At 40.7% G+C, this 13,853-nt stretch overlaps 1 protein-coding gene and 1 long non-coding RNA gene across 3 annotated transcripts; one reads left to right on the forward strand and one right to left on the reverse strand.

Moving 5' to 3' along the window:
• The first annotated feature begins 6,240 nt into the window (after window positions 1-6,240).
• On the forward strand, window positions 6,241-13,770 carry mpnd (MPN domain containing). 2 transcript variants are annotated; one of them, XM_034080372.2, is made up of 13 exons: window positions 6,241-6,432; window positions 6,966-7,168; window positions 7,910-8,131; window positions 8,408-8,507; window positions 8,595-8,673; window positions 8,751-8,847; window positions 10,128-10,200; window positions 10,300-10,376; window positions 11,114-11,282; window positions 11,859-11,929; window positions 12,058-12,147; window positions 12,253-12,345; window positions 12,865-13,770. In XM_034080372.2, the coding sequence occupies exons 1-13, from the start codon at window positions 6,429-6,431 to the stop codon at window positions 12,949-12,951; spliced, it is 1,365 nt and encodes a 454-aa protein (XP_033936263.1). In that variant the 5' UTR covers window positions 6,241-6,428; the 3' UTR covers window positions 12,952-13,770. The 2 variants fall into 2 exon arrangements, with proteins under 2 accessions (XP_033936263.1, XP_033936262.1); XM_034080371.2 differs by lacking the exon at window positions 6,241-6,432 and having other exon boundaries at window positions 6,865-7,168.
• LOC117444973 (uncharacterized) lies at window positions 11,217-12,101 on the reverse strand. The gene is made up of 3 exons (XR_004551908.1): window positions 12,020-12,101; window positions 11,851-11,924; window positions 11,217-11,289 (listed from the first exon to the last, which is right to left on the reverse strand). It is a non-coding gene; the product is annotated as an uncharacterized lncRNA (long non-coding RNA).
• Window positions 13,771-13,853: the final 83 nt, after the last annotated feature.

A 13,853-nucleotide genomic window follows, 5' to 3' on the forward strand; every position in this document is an offset into this window, starting at 1 on the left:
CTTGAAATAGCTAAAATACCAGGAGATACTTTAGCAGGTTAGACACAGACAAACACACTTACTGGAAGATGTCTCCATCTTCTGGCAGGCAGTCCTTAATGTTTAAAGTACTAATAATGATCTATTTTTGTGGATTCAGCTCTTTAAAGGAAGCTGTCAGCCACATTATGCAAACATAAATATGGGTGAATTACCATTTACATAGATGCAAATTGTGTAACAGTAATCCCTTAATTTGTTTCGAATAAAGATGTACAGTGAAGGCTTATCACCCATATAGCTGAGAATAGACAGTCCCTTAATAAATGTTATGTGTCGGTAAAGCTGCAGTCTGCCATTCTCTTGTGTGGAAGTACATCAAAGTGTATACAGAATTTCAGTATACTTTATGTTGTACTTGTACTTAAGTAAAAGTACAAAAGTATTAGCATCAAAATATACTTTCGTTCAAAAAGTACTCGTTAAGGGTAATGGCCCATTTCAGAATTATATAATTAACTTTGATTCCATTCATAATACAATTATTAGATTATGATTATTTATGTATTAATCTATATATCACAGCTAGAGGAGGTGAAGCTAATTATAATACTGCTCCTGGATCATCTTAAATTATGTCAATGTGTAAATTGATTTACATTTGAATAATCTGACAAGTCACGATTAATTAAAGATGACAGATAAATGTCTAGAAGTAAAAAGTATGGGCTTCCAAAATGTAGTAGAGCAGAAGTACAGTATAAAGTAAAGTCGTGGACTTCGGGTCGTGGCTGAACTTGTCTCTGCAACACACTCTCACTCCCTAAGCGTCCAATAGCGACGTTTGGTCAGTGTCCGTGGCGTACAATTGTGACGCTCCTAGGCTCCTTCAGCGTCATAAAGGGACGCAAATAGCTTTCAACTGATTGCAATGTATTCCCATCTGCGTCGGGATTTGACGCTCATGGAAGCACGGCATTCGTTTATGTCGGCTGCCCTTAAAGGTAATAGGCTTGTTTGAGACGCGTTGCGGCTCGCCTCGAAAGTAGACGAGAGTAGCCGATCGCAGCCGGGGGAGGTCTCAAAAAGCTCGCCTGAAGTCGGACAGCTCGGAGTCGGCTTCTTCATCTTTTTCTTCTTCTCTCGGTTTTTGGGCGGATTGCAAACAGCTTGAAGGTGCATACCGCCACCTCCGGAGTCGGCTTGACTCGGTTTGAATTTATAAAGAATGCACACATGTGTTTAATCGTTAATGTCAGATATGTACTAAGTAAATACATTTGTTCCTGCTCAAGATTAGATTCAACTTTATTGTTATTGCACATATTACAGGTACTGAGACAACGAAATGCAGTTTAGCTTCTAACCAGGTGCAACAAGCAGTGAAGTGGAAAGTAATGTACACAATCTACAGAATAACATATAGAATGAATTGAATGATGAATAAACAGTGGGGTATGAATACAATAGATATCAGCCTGTGAGCAGTATGAACAGTGTGTATGAATACACTAGATATCAGCCTGAGAGCAGTATGAACAGTGTGTATGAATACACTAGATATCAGCCTGTGAGCAGTATGAACAGTGTGTATTAATACACTAGATATCAGCCTGAGAGCAGTGTGAACAGTGTGTATGAATACACTAGATATCAGCCTGAGAGCAGTATGAACAGTGTGTATGAATACACTAGATATCAGCCTGTGAGCAGTATGAACAGTGTGTATTAATACACTAGATATCAGCCTGAGAGCAGTATGCACAGTGTGTATTAATACACTAGATATCAGCCTGAGAGCAGTATGAACAGTGGGTATGAATACACTAGATATCAGCCTGTGAGCAGTATGAACAGTGTGTATTAATACACTAGATATCAGCCTGTGAGCAGTATGAACAGTGTGTATTAATACACTAGATATCAGCCTGAGAGCAGTATGAACAGTGTGTATTAATACACTAGATATCAGCCTGTGAGCAGTATGAACAGTGTGTATTAATACACTAGATATCAGCCTGTGAGCAGTATGAACAGTGTGTATGAATATGCTAAGATATATAAAGTATGAAAACGGTAAGCAGTATAGTATAAAATATATAGATATTAATTTCATGATGATAAACATTGTGGAACAATGATGAAAAATGGGAATGGATGTGGCGACGTAAAACTGACACAAAACAACAACAAACTGTTGCCAGCCAATGGGAGAGCTTCATCAGCAGCACGTGGTATAAACCACCAATGAGCGCTCAGCTTGAGATACCAGCGAGCCGTTTCCCATCAAGCATTTCGCTTCCGCAGCTCGTGGAGAGCAACTGCGCCAACTCGCCTCGCCTCGCTCTCAAGGCTGCGGGCGTCTTTGTCCCGCGAGATTTCAAAGTCTCATGTGGGCGAGCCTCCAGCGCAAGTCGGACAAAAATGACTAACCATCATGCAACGCACTAGCAAGACGTTGATCGCAACTGCGCAGGTCTGCGCAGGTCTTGCTTGTCTCAAACAAGCCTAATGTGAGCGTCCATTCCCAGGAGTAAAGGATGGCAGAAGACACTACACTACCCAGAATCCCCAGCTATCGTTTGGACTACACCATGTGCTCTTGACAAACCCCGTGATAGTCCTCAAGCTCTGTGATTGGAGAGTGTGCTCCGAGGGTTAAGCCGATTCTCGAACAGCACTTGAAATGGGATGGAACCACGGCAGACTGTCCAAAACTGGATTTGAACGGGTCCACCGCGTCCCCCCTCCCCCACCCCGTCCCCAGAACTACACATGCTGGCTATTCTGTTTCGCAACTTGTTCTCTATGGCACGTCTCTACTGGGAGTTGTAGTTTTAAAAGACGTTTTCGTATTTCCCATAATAAGAAGTTGCCAGTATTAAACTGTGTACATCCCTGGAGGTTTAGGGGACAGGAAACACTCACATTTAAAACATATAATTAATAAATGGGTGAAAATGGCTTGTGCCCATAATGGGCAGTAATATTAATATATATACCCACATGCCAGCTAAGGTCAGAAGAGCTTTATTTAACAGCTGGTCTTATGTGTGTGACCCCTGTGATAACATTACATTACATTAATTGATAAGCCTGAAACATGCACTTGTCAAGGTTCAGAGGCACATTTTGCAAATATGGCAGTAGCCATCGATCAGCTTAAGATAAGATATACTTTATTGATCCCAAGTTGGAACATTTGCGTTACATCAGCATGTGTAACAGTTAAATATGCAGTGGTGTTTATTTGTAAACCATTTAGTATAATCACATAAATTCTGTGTTTTATATTCAACAATTCTGTGTTCTTTATTTATTGATTGTTCAATACCTGACAAGGCCGGAGATGAAATATCTACATACATCTTATAAGAGCAATACATTATGTATAATATCAGTTAAAATAAGTGCTTCAACATAGTTAACATTGCTGGAGGTATGCACAAATATTGATAGATGTCTTGTAATGCACTATTGAGGAACCTGCAACCCAAGTTTTTCATTCAGTGCAGAACTACACCACAGTTGTGTAGGCCTATATGATATGTAAATAAACCTTAGAAAATCTTGAAATCTTGAACGGGATGTGCAAAATAGTCATTACATACAGTCTTTAATTAACAATTAGTAGAGAATAACGAGTAATGAATATACTTTATAGGGATCGTATTAATATCTAATAATAAAAATATTGAAATTCAATAACATGCTTTAACCACCAGGTGTCCCTTGATATCAGCTGTGCACCTTTATGGTGTAAATACAGCCTATCTACCAATTGGATCAAATATAAAAGTGAGCCGAATTAGTATTGATACTGCAAGGAGACGTATTGTGTGAAAAGAAATGTAAGATGTTGTTTAATGGCTGATATATTTATGATCCACGTCACGTTTTCAGTTCCTCATGTTTGTCTTCTCATCAGGGCTCTATAAATACAGAACTACAGCAGATATGTAATATGTAATGCAGCCGAACCGTGTATTACAATGCCGTTATGTGATGACTTTCAAAGAGAAAAGCAAGCACACTCGGAATAAGGTATTATTATTATTTTGGTCTGTTTCCGGTATTTGTTAATGACGATGTGCTCTGAGATGTGAGACTGGAATTGCACAGGGGGAAATAACGTAGGCTATCTTTAGATGCGGATTTTGTTAAACTAATATGTTTAGGCTGTGGACCAACACTATACATTGACGGGGAAGGGGGTAGCAATAAAGATAACACCATTAAACAGTTACACAACATAACAGAAATAATATCGATAGCAGCGTCCCTAGCAACCACCTTGGTAACAATGAAAACGTCGCGATTTCCTGAAGTGATCTTCGTAATAACTAGCAAACTAAAGATCATGTACATCCACTGCACACATAATCTGAAATAACAACTCATATTTCTCGAATCAAATGACATCAAAACGCATTTTAATGGCCAAACTAACTTTAAAATAGGCATTTTACACCAAGAATAAAACGAATTTCGGCCATGTTTTCTTTTTCTGCAGGGAGAAATTTGAAGATCACGTGACATAGGCGCCAGCCATCCGAATGAATGGTGAAAAAAACGGGGTTTGTCAAACAGAGCACATGGTGTAGGCCAAACGATAGCTGGGGATTCTGGGTAGTGTAGTGTCTTCTGCCATCCTTTACTCAGAAAACATATTTGTTTCTCCGAATCGAAGGGGAAAAATACAAAAGCATTGCACACAATTTAAACCAATCAATGTTGTGTAATTAACACGGATAATCTGGTGTTTTTTTAGTCGATGAGTAGTGCAGATATCACTGTAAAATCAATCGACAGTAAGAGGAGTACTTACTTCCGGGTGTAAAATTCTCCGTTATCCAATGGGAATCGATGCTCACATTGCCTTTAAGGGCAGCCGGCATAAACGAATGCCGTGCTTCCATGAGCGTCAAATCCCGACGCAGGTGGGAATACATTGCAATCAGTTGAAAGCTATTTGCGTCCCTTTATGACGCTGAAGGAGACTAGGAGCGTCAAAATTGGACGCCACGGACACTGACCAAACGTCGCTATTGGACGCTTAGGGAGTGAGAGTGTGTTGGTCTCTGCGGTCCTGCCTTGGGTCTCGTCATGCTGCTTCCCTGATGGCTTCCACAAGATTGTAGCGGACATCCTCGTGGATTCATCTTCTTATTACAGACACATGCATTTCCTAACATTCGGTCTATATGCTGTAACATGTATTATCTCTTCGATTTACACACGGCATCTATTGCACGTCTGTCCGTCCTGGGAGAGGGATCCCTCCTCTGTTGCTCTCTGCCTCTCCCTGAGGTTTCTCCCATTTCCCCCTTAAACTGTGGGTTTTCTCTGGAAGTGTTTCCTTGTACGATGTGAGGGTCTAAGGACAGAGGGTGTCGTTTTTCTCATACTGATATTCTGAATAATCTGTGCTGTTGTATTTGCTGTAAAGTGTCTCTACTGTAGGCTATTTTTATTATACGTACAGCACTTTGGCTCGACCAAAAATAGTTTATAAATGTGCTATATAAATCAAACTTGATTTGATTTGATAAAAAGGAAATTAAGTGTTGATTATATTTCACATTATTATTACAAATCTGCAAAGTAACTAAAGGTATAAAATAAATGTAGTGGAGTAAAAGTACACTATTTACTGTGGCAGAACATTTACATACTCAAGTAAAGCACAAGTCTCGCAAAACTGCACTTAAGTAATTTGAGTAAATGTACTTAGTTACTTTACACCACAAAATGCCTCACAGACGCTGCTGGAGGTTTGCTGCCCTCCGGAGGCTGCTCCCCGGTAAATGCGTCTCTTTCTCGGAGATAAAGAAGGCTCATCTCGGTGTAGTGAAGAAACCCACAGTGTAACACAGTAAAGTACCGATGTGGTAAAATAACACCACACACCACCATCCTCCTCCTCAGCCAAAGTGTTGCGTTTCTTGTATATAAAGACACTATAATCTCCAGGATGTACTTTTAATCTGCACTAAATGCCAAATGGCTCACGAGCACCGAGCGACAATTCATCTGTCCGATCCTCGCTGCTATTGTTCTGCATTGTAATCCCATTAAGACATTTCCCACCACCAAAACAGACTGTTTTTACATTAATAATAAGCGTGTAGTGTTTTTAAGTCTTATGAATGTTTGAATAATGGCAGACGGACCGGCATGGCACGACAGGAGAGTGACAAGGACGGGGAGAGGGAGAAAGAAAGGGGAGGGGAACTGACATTAAAGCAACACAACAAGGAAACTACACTGCAGAGCCTCAGACGCCTTCATTTTATGTTTTTGAATAATAGCCGGTCGGAGCTAGTGTGGCGAAGTGTAGCCTATATCTGTGAAATCTGCCCGGAGATCAAACCCTTTGCAAGTGCCCGGAAAAGAAGCAGCGTTTCCCCGAGTTGGATTAAAAGACGCTCTCCGACGCTTTCTGAGATATGGGTGAGAAAAATGAATGTAATTGTAATTCTGAGGGAAATTAAAAGAGGCCTCTTCCTGCGGGGAGAGAGGGAGAGAGAGAGAAAGAGACATGCCCTAATGGGAGGTGGAAACAAAAGGCCAACCGCAGAGTTTAGCTGTAATTAATAACAAATGCCAATTTGGATTATCTTTAGCCTATTGTGGCCCCTTTAGACCCTTTCACCATGATAGCTATCAATTTAGCATGCTGCAATTATGAATGATGCTGGCTGCCATTACAGTGGAGCTTTCATTATAAAGTCATTATAATTAAAAAAGAATGGCCATTTGCATTGGCTTTGTTCCTGATGTAACTTTGTTACAGTTTACAGATGTTTAGCTGGTGGCCAGGTGTTTGGCTATATCAACAACTGAGTGAAATGACCTTTCACAAGAGGCTGTTTGATGAAAAAACAATAGCATTTTATTTTTAAGATGAGCATCAAACCCATATTACTCCAGCAAACCTGGGCACATTATGATCCATGTGTGTGTGTTTGTGTGTGTGTCCTCAGACTCAGAGCCACCCAGCTCTCCACAGGTGGTGGAGGACGGAGGAGAGGAGGATGAGGAGGAGCTGAGTGGGGGGGAGGAGGCAGACCTGAGGTCCAGCTCGGGCCGGGGCTCCCTACTGACCCGGAGAGGCATCACCCTGAGAGTGCTGCTGAAGGACGGGCTGGTGGAGCCGGGGGACGGCGTGCTGGCCATCCACTACCTGGTAACACACAGAACATCTGGGCTCATTTGCAATGTTGTTATTCATTAATTGTGCAAGGTCATTTAAAGTTGCACTAAAGCTACCTGATGATAATTATCTGGTAATGATTCAAAGGCTTTTTTGTAATGTGCATAAAAGCAAAAGTGTAGTTAACCAAACCTGAAGTCCAAGGCTCCTTCAATAATGCAACATACAATATACTTTGCATATAATAAAACAAAGTGAAATGAATTTAGAGTGGCTGGTGCCAGGCTGAAAGTGGGCACCTTCAAATCCAAAGGTCAGAGGTTCGAACCCCGACCCTGCAGCCAACATGTCGGAGTGTCATTGGTCAAGATACTTAACCCCAAATTGCTCTCGTAGACATGTCCATGGTATCAAGTGTATGTTAGTTTTTCTGGATGAAAGCGGCAGATAAATAATGTAATGTTACTAAATGTAATGGCCAAGTAAAGTGAAAGTAAATTGAAGGAATAAGAAAAAAATATATACATAACAGAAGAAGATAAAGAAAGAAAAATGAAACCCTGTATGATAGAAATATATACTGTAATAATATATAAATATGTGGTTATGTGGAATAAAAAGATGTGCAGTGTGTCATGGAAATATGTACTATATAAATATATAATATGCGAGTGTTGGCATTTCACAGAGCCATGACTGAAGTGCACTGAGCAGAGGCTTTCCAGGAGCAAACCCACATACATTTAAACTGTCTCTCTTCTCCGCTTCCTTCAGGGTAAGAACTTTGTAGGAGACCTGTTGAATGATGGGAAAATCAGATGGGTGGAGACCGGCCAGATTTTTAACTCCCCCAGCGCCTGGGCCACACACTGCAAACGTCTGGTGAACCCGGCCAAGAAGTCGGGCTGCGGCTGGGCGTCCGTCCGCTACCGGGGCCAGAAGCTGGTCCAGTACAAAACCACCTGGCTGCACAAGTACCAGCCCAGCGCAGACATGGTGAGAACATTTAGTCATTTTATTTTCCTTCAATATAGATTCAAGTTGAGATTTCTTGCCAATGCTAATATTAATTTAAATCCGTCAATACCCTTGATGTGCCAATTTCATAGTGAATCCCTAGTCATGTCTTTCTACAATGCTTTCCTTTTCTTGTAACAAGTTAAAACCAATCTACGGGAACAGTTAGTGTTTCCCATTGTAATCAATATATATTATATCACTGTATTTAAATTATCATATGGCACAAATTGTGTTCATTTTGTGTGATTTCAGAGCCTTGTGAGTGAGGAGGACGATGACGAGGACGAAGAGGAAGGGAAGACAGCTTTGCAGGCAGATGAGAAGAACAAGAACAACAAACCTGGACTAAACGGTACGATTCCCTTCTTTTAAAACTAGTTTCACAGCGCTCTGTATTTTCAACAAACTGGAAAATAAATATGTATCTTCCCTGCTACAGACCTGATGGTTTCTCGGAGAACCGACCGAGAGAGGATTCCTGTCAGATATTGCACCTTGGGCACCAGAGACGCTGCCAGGTACTGACTTTTATCCTGAAATATTAATGTATTTTCGTGTGACTCTAAGTGTGATGGACTGTAACTTTTATCCTCAGAGATTCACACACACTCGTGGAGCTGTCGGCCTTCTCTGCCATCAACAGATTCCAGCCTTTCAATGTAGCCGTGTCCAGTAATGTTCTGCTGCTAATGGTGAGTCACAACCATACGACAGTGTTGATTTAATTGATCAACAGTAGAAAGATAATTACCTATCCAGGGTGTCCGCGGGGTCTTAAAAAGTATCAAAAGTTGATCAATCAATTTAGTGAAAATTAAGGCTATTAAAAAGTATGAAACTGCATTTTCCAAGGTATGACATTTTGTAGCTTGTTTTCAATAAGTATATAAATTGTCCAGAGAGGTTGTATTCTACAGTGTGCCTGAATGTAATCATTGCGTAGGTGTGTAGTGTAGAGTTTATTTCTGGCATCCCGTTGGATTTGACGTCATCTGAACAGGACATCGCCCGCTCACTGCTTGATTATGTTTATTAAAGATCCCCAGTAGCTTTTGCTCTTGACAAAAGCTACTCTTCCTGGGGTCCGACCCTTAAAACAATACAACAACATTCAAGACATAATTCCTGACATCATACAACACCAATCTCATCAACAATTCAACATCATCAACAATCTCATCCACTTTCAATATCAATCTCAGCCATGGATGAGTGCACTAGACACCCACCAGTACAAAGCATGGGATCAAATTATATTAGGGTTCACAGCTCACAAGGGTACTTGGTCATTCGTAGATGGCCCTTCAATCTCTTCTCGGCTCTGGACTCTATTTCAGCCAGGTAGTTTGGCAATGAGTTCCATTCCTTTATAGCTCGATGGCGCGCGAAGGCCCGTTTACGCCGGTTGTTAAACAACATCGTTTTGGGGAAATGCAAGTTTGTGTCCAAATGGTTGGAAGATAAGGAGGAAGGACAATCAATACTGTATATAGTCAATGTGAGGGAAAGTGTGTCGCCAAGGTAACCGGTAAAAACTCCAAGTGGCGATGAGGTCTTAAAATGTATGGAAAGGGTCTTAAAAAAGGTCTTAAAAAGGTATTACATTTGACTTCAGGATTCCTGCATATACCCTGCTATTGAATATCTATAGAATAAACATAAAATATACAGAATAAGTTAGTATACACTATACATTTTACTACCAAATATAAACATGGGATACTGTAAACATCATGCCAGTATGCAATTCTTTAAATGAAGGGGCACTATTATGCTTTTTAAGGTGTTATGCAGGTTTCTGTGCATGTTAATAGAATGCAAACGTTAAAATCACAAAGTTACCTTTTTTTAAGGGAACTTTTAAAATATCAATGCAATTACATACAGTGTGAATAAAACATATTCAAATGAATTAAAGGTTATTGAAAGGATTGTAAAAATATCAACTTACTTTTCTTTCTATCCTCTTCAGGACTTCCACTGTCACCTGACCACCAGCGAGGTGGTGGGATACCTCGGAGGACGATGGGATACAAATACACAACGTGAGTAAGATTTAAAAGTAATTGGAAGAAATATACTTAGAGAAGGTGAAGTTGTCTTTAACCCCAGCGTTTTCTCTCTCTGTGGTCGGTGTATTTCAGTGCTGACAGTCCTAAGAGCTTTCCCCTGTCGGACCCGGCTGGCAGACAGAGAGTCTGCTTCTGCTGTAGAGGAGGAGGTAACGCATGGACAGTCAATCAGTATTCTGCACCATCAGCATGTGCTGGTTGCATTCTTATAAGCTAACACACCCTGTGCTGCAGGACAGGTCAGCAGCGAGCCTTTGTCAGCACCTTTCTGAAAGCTAAGAACTACTTAACTGACTATTATTTACTTAACACTGACCGTGGTGCTGGCTCTGTCCACCCATAATAGGTTTCTGTTTTTGATCCTAAATAAAGTGTAATGTTTGGTTCTGTTAACACTCATGGAATATAAACAAGCAATAAAAACGAGATATGTAAATGAAATGGTAAACAAAACATACCAGACAGGCACACATGCTCACACATGTGCACGATAAAAAAAGTTGTAGTTAAAGGAAGTAGCACTTTTATAAAAGTGATGCAAGTGATATGTCTATACCAGATTTCAAGAATTTAAACCAATCAGAAAACATGTTGCTTCTTTTTTTTCTATCATACTTTATAAAAGCTTTAGAGAGTTATACATCTCTAAATAGTGTCCTTCCCCTTCCTCAAATTAGTGCACTGTATTCACAGAGAGTGGATAACTGTAACAGCCCAAACTAAATGTAGCTGCAAATTACAATTTAGCGTTTTTATAATTAGAATTGTCCATCTTATTATTGCTGAGCTTTTTTTGGGATCTGATTCAGTCTATACTAAACTACTTCCACTCACATTAAAGCCTTGTTTCTGATCAGTGTCTGTTGTGTGGACTCCTCCTCTCCAGATCTGTCAGAACCTGTTCATGCGCGGGCTCTCGTTGGTGGGCTGGTACCACAGTCACCCCCGGGGTCCGGCCCTGCCCTCGCTGCAGGACATCGACTCGCAGATGGACCACCAGCTGAGGCTGCAGGGGTCCAACAACGGCTTCCAGCCCTGCCTGGGCATCATCTGCGGTACTGCCTTTATAAACATTGTGGGGCGATGTGGTAGATTAGGGAATGTGTGAATACCTCTTCTGCAGGGAGCTGTCGAACAGACACTCTATTGACCCCATGCCAGTACACTTCATTGTATTACATCGTATATACAAAGCCAGACATGTATAGGATCTATGGACAAAATATGCATTTTAAATTCAAAAAGTATATGTATGAAATAGTGACTTGAGAGTTGCAAAACATCACAAATACAAAAATTGCACTTGAATGAGGAATAAAGTGTCCTTAAGAGTGTATAACAGCAGTTTACCAGCTGAAATGTAATAAGACGTAACATTTGAAAACACTCCTGAAAGTAATGAGATAATAGCTGGTCGGCTCTGTTGTGATTGGTCTAATCGGTAGAGATGTCCCGCCCCTTTTCCTATCACATACAATGTTAAGGTTGTAAAAATGTAAACCTTGGAGCACTACCAAAAGAAGTGTTACATAGTGACGTGACTATGGTACAGAAGTAAACAAAGGAGTGCAATGGCATTATCATAATTACCATAACAAATGTTTAAACCCTTAAACTTCTTACTCTTTCAGGACCGTATTATCACGGCAATCAAGGTGTAGCATCCACGATAACCCCGTTCTGGGTCGTCCCACCACCTGAGGTGAGGACACATGCATCGCTGAAATACTCACCTAAGTCATTATTCATGTTTGATATTCAGTTGAACTTTAGTTTAGACACTTTCGCTCACGTTTCTGCTAAACTCATGTTGAATCTGCCCTTCTGCAGCAACGGCCCAATGACCACGGCATCCCGGTGGCCGTAGAGGTGACCTACGTTCAGGACAACTTCCTCACCAGTGACGTCCTGAATGAGATGGTACACAGACTACAGCCTCAGTCCTATGAAAACACTGCATACAATTAAGAACGTGATGCTTTGTTACAAGTCACTTAAAAAAGGGTCTTTTTGTTTCTTCCATAGATGCTGCTGGTTGATTACTACAGGTCAGCTCCTGACATCGTCCACTTTAACCAGTACTGGTGTCCGGATACCACCATGATGGACAAAATCAAGGTATAGAAGACCTGAAATCACACAAATACATTTGACATGGATCGTTTTTCTTTAGGATGCTGGCCCTCTTTCAGGGCTTCATGCACTGTGTGGAAGAACCTCCGATCCTTTACTTAAATACTACATTACAATTTAAGATTGTTCTTAGTATAGGAACAGAGGTATTATCAGCTAAGTGTACTAAAAGTAAAATAACTCACTATGCAGAATTGCCCTTATCCCAGTATTGAAGTATTATACAAAAATACTTTTTAAGTACATGTCAAATCTATTTAAATCAATATTGTGAGTCAAGTCGTTGTTTAATTTATTAGGTAGCCGTGTAATGTTGAGCGGGGAAATGTGCAATGTAATGAAAAATAGAACAATTTCCTGATGACCGTGCTGTTCTTTTTTTCATTAACGACAGCCTCGCTGCACATGATCCATTAATAAAAGAAGCATGTCAAAATAGTTATCAAGGAGAATAATTGAGTAATTGTGCTTTGTGGCATCTCACCGTCCTCTCTCCTTCCTCAGGGCTCTCTGAGTTGCCACGCTCCCAAAGACCAGGCCTACTCTCAGATCTTAGAGCACGTCTACAGTCAGCTGAGCAGCATTCACTGAGGGCTGCTCGCCATCTCAAGTCCATCCATTTCAGAAAATAACTTTTGTGCAGAGTGGCCGGGACTGCAGGCTGTAAACACCTGCTAGAAAAACATATAGATGCCTTGAATCCTCTCATGCTTGAGTGATACTTAATTGTGACAAGTTACTGTAAAGAGAAATGTACATGATAACCTAAGCAGCACCGGATCAGAGAACATTTTACAGAAGGATACTAAATATTACCATTTTGTGGGCTAGAAAGCAGCCTGCTTGGCTACTTCCTGTTTCCACATGGACCTATGTGCCTGTCTGTGCCAGTATCCGGTGGTATGAGCAGATATGGAAATGTTTAATGTGTTGTAATTGCCTTTATAGACTAAATCAAGGGAGCAGTAATTGGGAACAAGTATAAATGAGTAGTGCAAATATACTACCTTAGCAAAGAATGCAAGTGTGTGTTGGTTGGACCTGAACTGTACTCAGCAACGTCAATGTTTTATTCCTTGAGTTACATTGGGCGGTGTAATTCCATTGTGCCAAGGTAAATAGTTTTTTTATGATTGTGTGTGTGTGTGTGTGTGTGTGTGTGTGTGTGTGTGTGTGTGTGTGTGTGTGTGTGTGTGTGTGTGTGTGTGTGTGTCCCTCTATTGTCTCCCTGTCAGGTTGTGTGACAGATGAGTCCTGTGGGTTAGGACAGATATTTGCTTCCTCTTCTACCTGTACTGTATTTATTACTAACTGTGGATTGTGTGATGTACATGTATGAAGACAGAGCACTGCCTTAAGCCTGCTGATGATCCACAAAGCATTAAAAATATACACACTGGAACTATTTAAACACGACTGCTTGTTATTCAATTACTGTATTCTTAAACACCAAGAGTCTTAAAGGTCACCTATCATGCTATTTTTAGGCAATA

Source organism: Pseudochaenichthys georgianus, chromosome 4 (genome assembly GCF_902827115.2).
Source record: "Pseudochaenichthys georgianus chromosome 4, fPseGeo1.2, whole genome shotgun sequence".
Classification (NCBI taxonomy): Eukaryota; Metazoa; Chordata; class Actinopteri; order Perciformes; family Channichthyidae; genus Pseudochaenichthys; species Pseudochaenichthys georgianus.

Coding starts and splice junctions, on each gene's coding strand:
- mpnd (XM_034080371.2), top strand. CDS start 6,929: ATGATCCATGTGTGTGTGTTTGTGTGTGTGTCCTCAGACTCAGAGCCA. Junction 8,848..10,127: donor GTAATGTTCTGCTGCTAATG/GTGAGTCACAAC, acceptor TATCCTCTTCAG/GACTTCCACTGTCACCTGAC. Junction 12,148..12,252: donor GTGACGTCCTGAATGAGATG/GTACACAGACTA, acceptor TTTCTTCCATAG/ATGCTGCTGGTTGATTACTA.